Here is a 12,134-nt window from a genome sequence, read left to right as displayed (position 1 = left end):
CCATTATGCCATCGGGAGCTTGTTTTCCATTATTATATTTAGTCAAATGCAAACATAAACGTGAGGATTGTCCTGAATGCAGTGCAAATAAATCTAATATTTTAAAATTTAGAATGCTAATGCATTCATTCAGCCAGGTTCGAATCTCAGCCGGAACATGAGTGTTCTTTGTGAGTGTCCCTTGATCATATCATCACTCGTCCTCTTCGTCGTGAAAAGCCAAAGTGGCAGAAAAGCGATGTAAAATAACCTAATTCAATCAATCATTCACTCGGAACTAGATACATTTTGCAGAAAGATGGTTACTGAAAGTAATCTTAGCAAATATTTAAAAGTAGTCCACATTAGAATCTTAACTTGCATATTACGAGGTGTGGTTAGAAAAAACTGGGCTTTTGCTACAAAATCTTTTATTGGTAATTTTGTACAATACGAACATTATCCCCTTCAAAGTACTCCCCGGAACTATCGATACACCGTTCTATACGAATCTTCCATTTCTGGAAGCAGTGCTGGAAATCATTTTCTGAAACCATGTTCATGACTTCCATTGCTTTTGTTTTCACAGGTTCTACGGTCGTAAATCTGTTTTTTTTTTTTCAGTGCTGATATGACCTTTGGGAATAAAAAAAAGTTGCACGGAGTGATACCTGGCAAACAGGGTGGATGTTCTAACACTGGGATCCCATGTTTAGTCAAAAATGCCTTGACTGACAATGCAGTATGGACAGGAGCATTGCCCTGATGAAGAATCCATGACTTGGTTGTTTTGCAATAGCTCGAATACTCAAGCGACGATCCTCTCGAATCAATTCACCGACATTTGCAATGTTTGATTCTGTTTTCGACGTGCAAGGCTGTCCAGGATGCGAGTCGTCCGCAATCACTTCTCGTCCCTCTTTAAACCTTTGAAACCACTCAAACACTTGCGTGCGTGATAAACACTCATCTCCGTATACTTCCTTCAACAAACCATAAGTTTCTGAGGTGGATTTTCTGAGTTTCATAAGAAACCTCACATTGATACGCTGCTCCACTTTCACACTTAACATTTTTCCGACAGAGCACAGATCATCGATAAGCTACAGCAGAACTGAGCACCGTGCACCCTGGGAAATCACACAGTCGATAGGCAGGATATCACGTTATACACTCATGCACCACTTGACCTTGACGCGCTTGCCGTTTGTCAACAGCAACATCAATCCGGTTTTTTTTCTAGCCACACCTCGTATATCTTCAGAATGGTTTTACTAGTAACTTCCAAGAACATAAATATACTTTTCCGACAGGAAATTTTATCATCTATAACTTTGTTCTCTATTTTTTTATGGCAGATGAACAGGAACTTGGTGTAAATGTAGATTGGTTTTCTGGAGTCATATTTTTTTCAAATTGACAGTCATGGATTAAGGGGAAGAGTGACAATTTCCCCAAGGTCCTTCTCTCTGAGGCATCAAATCTGTACTATCTGGATATCCAAATTATCTGCATACTCAGATTATCCCGATATCCATAGTATCTGGATTATCTGAATTATTCAGATATCCAAATTATCTGGATACCCAGATTATTTGTTGCATGTGAAATGGATATCGGATAATTTGAAATCCAGATATCCGTTATATGGATTTTGTGGTCATCGCTAGTCCAAAGTGGCTAGCTACATCTTATCTGGAAGTGGAATATTGGCTTGCAGAATCTGTACAATGGCTCTAGTGCTGCAAGAATTGTATTGCGCAGACTTCAAGACTGATTGTTATGTGAATGAACAAATGTTTCTCTGCACAATTCTTCTTCTTCTTCTTTATCATGACCCTGTCAAGAAAAACCTGTCGACTTTGGACATCGTTTCTGCTACTGAATTTGTATTAATGTTTCCCTTCTGAAATTAGTCACTCTAGTTCACCAGTATCATATGCGAATATATAAAAGTCATAATTCAAGCTTACATTTTCGAGCATATGCATAGAGAAGCCATATTAATGGAGGAGATAATTCTGATAGAAGGGAAGAGAGAGATATAGGAAATGACATTTTTAAACGTTGAAAAACTTTATAGAGTGTGATTTGTTGATTTGAGAAAATAGGACATTCAAGAAATAAATATTCCGCATCAGGATTTTCATTACAACATTTGTAATTTTCTTGGGTTTTGATATGTATCTTTGCTAGATGAGCTGGTGTACGGACGTGACCCATCCTTAACGTATTTTGTAGTAAAGTCTGCTATCCATCTATATGTATTACCCACAACCTTAAATTGTTCCTTGCACCATTTGTTCCATTGATCCATGAGTTTGATTTTCACTCGTGGTAATAAATCTGTATACAGTAATCTATTGAAACTTATGAGTTGTAAATCTCTGGCCTGTTTAGCATATAAGTCCACTTGATCATTTCCTACGTTAATATTATATGCTTTTAACATAACTGAATTGAATGTCAATGTTCCTGTTGCAAGCAAATTGAACTTGTTGAATAATTAAAATATTAAGATATGATTGATGACATAATTTGGGATAAGATGTAGATAATGCTTGTAGTACACTCAAAGAATCTGTACGGAGAATATTTTTTTTAAAACCTTCGGCTATTTCACATTGTAAGGCTCTGTACCCAGATTTTTCCACAGTAAATATTTTTCTCTGCGATGTAATAGGCACATTCTACCCCTTTGTTATTCACAAAGCATAGACAAAATTAGGCTTCCTATCACCTGTGTTAAAGACACAGACTGACTCACAAGAGCCTGCAAGGGGAGATTAACACCTGCCATTTTTGGCTTACGTCTCTGCGCAACTCATCAAGACAAATAATAATAATAAAAATAGCCCGTGGTGCAACTGCTCATGACGGTTAGGGCCTGCCCACCAACTGCCGGCCTCACTCCCCCATGGCTCAGAGCAAAGGTGGATGATCATCCAACCAGTTACAGGGTGATGTGTGGTCAGCATGATGTCACGTGCCAGTTCCGACGACACATTGAAAAATTCAAGGAAGAAATGTTTCCTGAAAGCGACGATAGATGGCAGCATGCCATATAAAGAAGAGCAGAGTTCATTGTAGAAACTAGGAGCGGAGAAGAGTGATTATATATATTATAGTAAATGCAAAATACATAAAGGAAGAGTATAAAAATTATAGAAGGAGTGAATAAAATGTTGTATATAGCAAATTAAGATAATTAAGAATATGCTCGTATATGAAACAATTAGGAAAGTTAATAAGTGAGCAAATGAATTCAGAAATTGTATATCTCTCCTTTTTGATCCTAGTGATCAAAATTTTGATTTAATACCTCTGACGAGGAGAACATCGTCAGCTTTTGTGGTTGTCCGTCCCTCGGTGGCGCTGTGTCAAATTAGATGCCCCGAAGCACTTACGGTTGCGCTTCTTGTTAGATGCACTGGGCCATAGGCAGCGCTTGCTGTTAGCGATCCTGGGCTATTCCCCTTTTGGTCGTTACATAGGAGGTGGCGCTATTGTCAGTTTAGATGCCCCTAATCTTTCTATAAGTATAGCTTGTGTCGTTTGTATAATGCCAAAGAAGCGGGGAAAACGAGCGCATAAATAAGATTACGCTTTAAAAGGAAAGAAAATAAATTAGAAGAAAGAAAAGAAGAATAAGCCTTTTCCAAAAATAGAAGAAAAGAAGAGGAAGCCTTTTCCCTAAACAAAGATAGAAAGGAAGAAGAAGCCTTTTACCAAAATAGAAGGAAGAAAAGAAGAAGAAGCCTTTTCACTAATCAACGATAGAAAAAGAAGAAGCCTTTTCCCAAATCAAAGATAGGAAGGAAGAAGAAGTCGTTTCCCAAAATAGAAGGAAAGAAAAGAGAAGAAGCCTTTTCCCCAATATTGTGAGAAGAAAAGAAGAAGAAGATTTTCTTTCAATTATACATATATTTATAAGAAGAATATAACCGACGTAAATTTGGAATTAGCATATATATGTATTTCAATGTATATACAAGCTTCGTTATATATTTTCTCTGTATTATGTACAGTTTTCAGAATATAGATCCGCATTTAACTATATCCTCTTGGCTATAAAACACTTTCTTATTTGGAATTCTCGAATAAAGAACCTAACCCCTGAGATTAAGATATATCTGTAGCTGTGGTATAAGTTTATTTTAAGAAGTGCACTAGAGGGACCTTGCAATAAGGAACCCCCAGTCCATGTTGTAGGTTTCCATGACCGGGTTACATTACTCATTTATAGCTCCCCAATTTCATCATGATGGCGGAGGGACCGCCGGTCCCATACACTGGCCAAGATCTCAGGAGAAAAGTTGTTACGCCTCCACCCCCAGGAGAGTCGAAACCACGTAGTCGGAGCCCAAAGCCTGATGTCTTAGACCGCGGTGCAGGACTAATCACGACAAACGCTACAAATAATAATGACAAGGCAAATAAGGACAATACGGCTTATAGAAAAATAAGGATCTTCATTTACTCCTTTATCTGATCAAAATTTTATTAATGCTAACAAACCAGTCGCTACACTGGCAGTTGACCTAATTAAATAGTTCATAGGTTTTTCGAATTTTCAGTTACTTCACAGATAACAACATACCAAAAAAAAAAGGAATAGATTTCTCAACAGCTGAACAATATATAATACTGAAAACTTAACAATACTCACACAGCAGTCAAAAATAAGTTACTGTACTCGCAGCAGTGACAAACTTACCAAAGTAAATAAACACCAAAATGACAAAAACGACATCTGTTGAATTTATGCAACTACAAAACTCACTTATCACCTCCCTTGCTTTTTAGCCTTGTACGCTGTTCCCTTCTCTTTCCATTCCTGCTCCAGCCTAACGAAAGAGCCTCCCGCGGGCTGATTTAAAGGGTGGAATTTGTTCCGCGTAAACTGTAATGGAATTTCGCCACAGGTCCGCCTCGTCAGGTACGAAGAGATTTGTCTCATCACCCTCTCCTCCTGTTCTCTTTGGTTGTCTTGGTTGCATCGGATGGATAACTTTGATGTCCAATTGTGCTGGTTAGTCCACCTGGCAAATATTGCAAAATTTATCGTTACGCAAATTATATTACATTCAGACAAAAACAATACATAGTATCCACATGAATATGTTTATGAGCAATATGTAATATTTCAGGGCTCCAACTTAGTTTGTCAAATCAAATTACTTGACTTAAACCAGGCATTTTTAAATACATTTCTAGAATTCTGTGTAAATAAGTGTTCAATTTTTAACAATGAAAATTATTTTAATGTGGCTTATTTAACACACTTGAGAAATGAACATGAAAGAATTTTTCCATGGAGCTGCAATAAAAGCCTTGATTAGAACAAAGAGAGAAACATTCCCTCAGTTTGAACTGAAAACCTCGATTTTACCAAGATTTTTGAGGAATTTGTAGAAAATTGTCTAACTTTTCTTCAACCCCTCTCCCTTCCTCTTTTCCTTTTTAAATGCCCAATAGATGGCACAAACTCTCTAAGTCAATCACACAGTAATGCATTTACATGAAAGAACAGTAAATATGACACCAATGGTTCCAAATGCGACAAACACCAAACTTTTAAGTATTTCTGTATTATTTACTTACTTGCTTATTTATTCATAATTGGGAAAAGAGAGATGCGGTAGTATATAAATACGGGGAAACTAGTACTCACTTTTATCCGCGAAGCTGTTTCTTCCTTTTTGATTACTTCCTCTGCCCATTGACAACCCAGGTGTATACGATGCAGTGTGTGAATGCAAGGCACATTACATCGGCTGTCAATGAAAAAATGCAACAGCACCTAGCAGATGCGAAAAAAGCCCAACCCACTACTGGTCTTGCTAAACATATCAAATACAATAGCCATAAAATTCAAAAGGTTCAAGTCAAACAAACTGCCCACATGCTCGTAGACACCAAAATCAAGGAAATGCACGCCATAATGCACTTCCCGCACGAGCTAAACATCGGTAGAGGGCAAGCACACCACACTTGGATTCCCCTACTACAACAGTTATCGCCCGGAAATAGCAGATGACACAGACCAAGATGCACAGTTAACAACAGCGCACCTAGTGGCAGCCAGAGAACTCCAAACAAAAGATGCACGCCAAGCAACAGTACAGCAAGTTCCAACAAGGATGGTGGCAGTGGCCTCTGCCACTGAAATTAATCGAAAAAGAAAAAACAGCTTCGCGGATAAAAGTGAGTACTAGTTCCTCCGTATTTATTGCTTATTTATTTATGAACAAACAAACAAATTTTAAACTTTTTATTTTTTACTTACTTGGTTGCTTACTTACAAACTTATTAGGTACTTACTTACAAACAAGTCCTCCTCCGTGGCTGTGCGCAAGGCACTGTGCTTTGGGCTCAGACTGCAGGACGGAATGGGTTTGAGTCCACCTGGGTTCAGTCTCTGGGTTTTTGGTCTGTGTATAGGGCCGGTGGCAACCCACCATCGCGAGGAAATTAGGAAGCTATGAGTGAGTAGCGTAACCCAGTCATGGGTATCTCCGATAACGGCTGGGGGTTAGATGTGCTGACCTCACATCACCTCCATTACCGGTTGAAGATCTCCACACCTCTAGGTAGGATTGTGGGAGGGAGACTGGCAGTCGGGAGATAGGCCAAGGCCCTTACGGGCTGTAGAGCCAGGGTTATTTATTATTACTTACAAACATACAGACAGGAAGGCAGGCAAACAGACAAACAAACAAGAGAGAGAAAAAAGAAGAAGAAAATGTGGTACTTACCTCCAAATCGAATTCTGCCAAATACGATTCCCACTTATGGAACCTAACCTAACCGAGTGACTCATGTTTGCGAGGAGAATATAATTTAACATAGACAAATGAGGTAGTCCGTATATTACTAGAGTACCGAAAATACAACACTATGTGTAATATCAGGGAGGCATTTTGGAGTGTTTGAATAAATCACTACCGTATTTTTCTTTTACTTACTTACTTGCTTATTTACTTATGAACTACAAAAAAACAAATTTTTGAATATATATTTTTCACTTACTTGCTTGCTTACTTATGTACTTACTTACAAAAATACAGAAAGACAAACAAACAGACAGACAGACAAACAAACAAGGTAGAAGAAAATACAACACTATGTGCAATATCAGGGGGCATGACAGAGAAACTTGGTACTCATGGTTTCAACAACAACAACAACAACAAGGAAAAAGACAGCAGCAGCTTCATGGAAACAGTGTGTACCAACTTTCTCTGTCACTGGTTACTACTGCTTCTCTCATTCCCATAACATGAAATCAGGGGCCATATTGGAGTGTATGGATAAATCACTACTGTTACAATTCATCACAAGAAAAGTGCTTGATGGATTACCTTGTGTTCCTGGTAGAGCGTATAATTCGACGACGTGGAGTGACTGTTACAATAGTACTAGAGTCCCCTGAATTTTCTTCACTCTCTTCCCCGCTACATAAACTGCTGTCCGACTGCACTGTTTCTACAGATGGCTCTTTCTTAATGGACTTGAAGACAGTCTTGACTTCCGACGTTAAAGCTATAAATAAATACACTAATTAAACACAACATAAAAATGGTTACTACACCATGAATCAGAACTAACTACTCTCTATCTTCAAATTAAAAGGAATAAATCCTATAGACAATTCTGAAATGTGCTTGTGAATATGCGTTGAATAGGATCTGCATATGAAAATGGCCACATCCTGGTCTCCCAAACCACAAGACATCACAGCATGTGATTTTCTTGTGGAGTTACATCGAGAGGAGCATATTTGTACCACATTTGCCATGTGATATCACTAATGTAAGGGATTAATTGATTTGATTTGATGTTTTAAGACCACTTTGTGCACAGTAAGGCTAATTTTTGAAATTTCGAAAACTGAAAAAATGTATTCCTTGGATAAAATGATAGAATATGAAAACATAAATTGGTTCATGAATTTTATACTCAATTATTTCGAACTAATACACTTTTCTAGTTTGGTTACACACACAACCACACAACACAAATTAATTATCTCTGATAACATGCATTATCCCAGTCTGCGATCCAATAACACCAATAGTATCCGAGTACCAAAATGTAACAATGCAAGATACGGATTAAAATACCTGTCATCTCTGGCAAGTCAAGCGTGGAATCAACTACCTGTAAATTGCAAAAAGGAGAGAAATTTGGCCAAATTTAAACGACAGATTAGGGCATCTATGAATACTGACACTGTGCCTCATCTACCTATTTGCCTCCTTCATGTAACATGGTTGCAAATCTGCTTATTTCCTTCTATTTCTTATGTTTTTCAATTACATAGGGTGTTTACATTTCAATGTTACTTTTGTTTTTCTCTTTTTTGTAGAAGCAGAAAGAAGTTGTGCGAGTTGGAAAGGAGGGACCTTGTGGTGAGTGAAAATGCAACGCTACACCATTGAACAACGTGACTTCATAGCAGAGGCGTGGCGTGTATGTAGCCGGTGTTACCGCAGGTAACAGCAAAATGTAAAGAATTAAAAAGTTGTTTCAATAAAATGACAACATCGTTAAATACGTTAATGAACACCGTTCCCGTCTAGTAGATATTGCCTAGGACATTTTTCTGCAGCCGACAGAAGCGAAGAGGGAGGCCATCCCGCTACCCTGAAGAGGCAACAAGGGAGAAGAGGGCGCCAATGCAAGGAAAGAGCGGGAAAGGACTTTATGGGGTTATTCATATGCTTGTTAAGGGGCCCTGTTGCCGGTCAGACCTACCGGGGCAGCCAGTGTTGTCACATCGGATTGGCAGAAAAGAGCTAAATCCCGCCTAAAATAGGAATACAATTTCTGTGAAGCAACTAGAGGTAGACTGCAGAACCAAGGCTGGCTTGAACTATAACTGAGACCAGTTAGGTAATAGACGAAAATATAGTTCCTTGGTGTGATTCGTGATTTGGACAAACCTTGCTCCAAAATACAAAGTTGGCAACAGTAGTACGTACAGCTGGGTTTCCCTTCCACGAAGGACCGGAGTTCTGTCGTCTGCTCAGTGCTCACCACACAAACGTCAGACTGATCCGAGAAAAGTGTGGTTCTTCTTCTTCCCCTTCGCAGCTCATTGCAAAGAAACGGAGACAGATGAAGAATTGACAAAGGTCTACCACCATTCATTGGATTTTTGTGTTAACTGTCTCGTGAGTGGTAGTTCTTTCTAGGAGTGTTTGTGGCTAAATCACTGTGCTGATTGCAAAACAAGAACGAAATGAACAAAAATCTAGCTCGACGACATGTTTTCTTTACCGAAAAAGGGGGGGGGGGGTAATAACGTCTAGCAGGCATAATTGTCGTACTGATTGATAGACGGTAACACTTTTTAAAAGTCACGCCACGCCACTGCTTCATAGTGAAACAGTATTACAAATGTGGGGAAAGCTGTGCAGAAGTTGGTCTTAAATTCCGTACCAAATATGGAAGACAAAGTTGTCCGTCAAACATGCAAACCAAGAGAATCTGTGCCAAGTTTGAAGAAAGTGGTTCAGTGAGGGATGAACTTAGTCCGGTACACCGTCGTCATGGTCAGTCCCAGGAAAATATCGCAACCGTGAGTGCGAGTGTTCAAGAGGACCCAAACATATCAATTCGTCCCCGTTCACAGCAATTGGACTTTAAAAAAACCACCTTATTCAACATTTTACACAAAGATTTGCATCTAAAGCCATACAAAATAGTTAACCCAAGAGTTGAAACCAAATGATCACACACTACGTCGTGAATTTGGGCCCTAGGGCAAACAGAGGACAATGGCGAATTTTTCAACAAAATCATCTTCACTGACGAAGCCCATTTCCACCTGGGTGGATATGTGAACAAACAAAACTGCCGGATATAGGGTACAGAAAATCCACGAGGAGTATTCCAGAAACCAATGCATCCACAAAAGGCAACAGTGTGGTGTGGGTTGTGGGCAGGATGTGATTGGTCCATATTTCTTTGAAGATGGTGCTACTGTCAATGGAACTAGATATCGAGTGATGATTACACACTTTTTGTGGAATGCATTGGAAGCCATGGATGTCACCACCATGTGGTTCCAACTTGCCACACTGCGACCGCAACAACTGATCTTTTGCGTGAAAAGTTCAGGGGGTGTATAATTTCATGCAGGGGGAGGGGGCATCAACTTCCCGCCTAGATCATGTGATCTGACACCCGTAGATTTTTCTGTTGGTTTATTTGAAAGAACAAGTGTATGCAAACAACCCACAAACAATGCAGGACCTTAAAGACAACATTATCACTGCTACCGCAGAAACAGACATGCATTTAAGTGCAAATGTCATTGAAAATTTTGATAAAAGACTGATTGCTTGCCGCAATTCCAGAGGGGGTCACTTCTGACATTATCTTCCATTGTTAACCGGAACATGTGTTCTTTTCGTTCCAATATTAAAGTTTTCACTTTTCCATTCTTTGGTGCATTTCTTTAGCAAATTAAAAGTTACATTGAAATTTGAACACCCTTTATAAAGTTACAATATTGCACATTATGTATACTTATAAACAAATAGAATAACTGCATATTAATTCATGCAAGGCAAAAAGCTGTTTTAATAGTCACAGAATCAATGTAAACTGTAAGCTTAAGTGTAACCTTACTTCAAATAATAAATAATACATAAATATTCTTCTTCTAGAATACAAACAAACTGAACAATATTTCTGTTATCAGGGTGGTCACTCTAGGACCATGATAAAATTCAAGTATAATTCCTGGTTTTCAAGGTGAACTTTCCAAAAATTCAAGAGTACAAGCGGTTGTTTTCTCTACATCAACATATTACGAATCTCACCATTAACACATATGCACACACAAATATACGTATTAATAATATAAAGGGCCTGTGTGATCCAATGTATCAAAAAATTCTAAATCAATTCATTTAAATGGTCCATATATTTAGAATAGTTAATTTAAGGTATGGAGTTTACATTTGCCTTTCCACATATTCAGACTCAAAATATGTCTTCAAAAAAAAGTGACAGATGTTACGGGAAATTTGTTAATTGTACAAGAACTTTAAATTCAAATTTGTCTATTCAATTTTAAGATATCTTATCTTGCAATAATTCGACTGTCAGATAGACTGTTCTGTAAAAGACACTAAATTATTAAACGGATTGAGAAAAAATGTTTTATTTTCCCCGCAGCTTTATTATCCTTCCTTAATGAAAATAAAACTTATACTGTGAAAAAATTGCCTCTGGGCATTCATAAATACATATATATTCAAAGGAACATGGGTTAATAAAAAGTTGCAATTTTTCACGTCTACGGAGAAAAATTCACGTAGAATTTACACAGAATTCCCGGACCCAATAATTCACGTGGAATTCTCAGAATTCCTGTTAAATAGCCACCCTGGTTATTTAAGGTATAAATGCTTTCTGCTCTCTTGAAATGAACGATAGAGAAAGTTCCAGTAGGGGAGGGGAGGTAGGAATGGAGAGGGGAGAAACAGAGGCGGAGAAAAGACACACACAGAGAGAGAATTCTAATAAATTCCACATGATTTACCTGAAAAAGGCTTCAGTTGAGTATCAGATTTCTTCTTCTGGTCCCAAGGCTTCACAATTAAAGACTTTCTTCGATTAAGTGGAATCACTTGCAAATCATTCCACCAGAAATCATCACGCGACTGAGCTCCCTCAACTTCCATATTTCCTACAGCAACAACAAAAGAATATTTAGTATCAAAGCTCCCTAGATGTTACCACATAACGTCGTCTCTGGCCCTGTATCCATAAAAAGGTAACTTCATAAAAAGATATCAGTTACCTATGCTATTGCACATCAATGACAGCAGTAGAAGGGGAGATGCCCTAAGATCCACTGGTCACTATTGTTTCCCCCTTCCCTTATTTTATTATTTTAGTACTGGAATGTAAGTAAGAATAGGTACTAGCGAGAGGTCGTGTAACAAGGCTCAGACCATTATATGTTCGGAGTGACGCCTCCATCCTCCAGGTACATACCTGCGCTCTGTCTTCCTCGATGTTTACACACCAAAACCAAAACCGATCTCGAAATTTCCTTCCGATCTTCTCAGATCGGTTCGGTTGCTTCACTATACAAATTCCAATACCTGTCGATTCAGATCCGTTTGTCAGGC

General features: G+C 38.4%; 1 protein-coding gene across 5 annotated transcripts in view; it reads right to left on the bottom strand.

Moving 5' to 3' along the window:
* Positions 1-4,460: 4,460 nt before the first annotated feature.
* Positions 4,461-12,134, bottom strand: part of LOC145992236 (SANT and BTB domain regulator of class switch recombination) — a 49,444-nt gene continuing 41,770 nt past the window's right edge. For all 5 annotated transcript variants that reach the window (XM_083128576.1, XM_083128574.1, XM_083128573.1 and 2 more), the window contains 3 exons: positions 11,540-11,686; positions 7,344-7,524; positions 4,461-5,021 (listed from right to left, as the gene is read on the bottom strand). In XM_083128576.1, the coding sequence (XP_082984702.1) occupies positions 4,766-5,021; positions 7,344-7,524; positions 11,540-11,686 (584 nt within the window). In that variant the 3' untranslated portion in view covers positions 4,461-4,765. The remainder of the gene's footprint in view (positions 5,022-7,343; positions 7,525-11,539; positions 11,687-12,134) is intronic.

The sequence above is a fragment of the Lepisma saccharinum genome, chromosome 9 (genome assembly GCF_977018435.1).
Source record: "Lepisma saccharinum chromosome 9, izLepSacc3.1, whole genome shotgun sequence".
Taxonomy (NCBI): domain Eukaryota; kingdom Metazoa; phylum Arthropoda; class Insecta; order Zygentoma; family Lepismatidae; genus Lepisma; species Lepisma saccharinum.
Note: the sequence above shows the minus strand (reverse complement) of the source record. Positions and strands in the feature narration are given on the sequence as shown.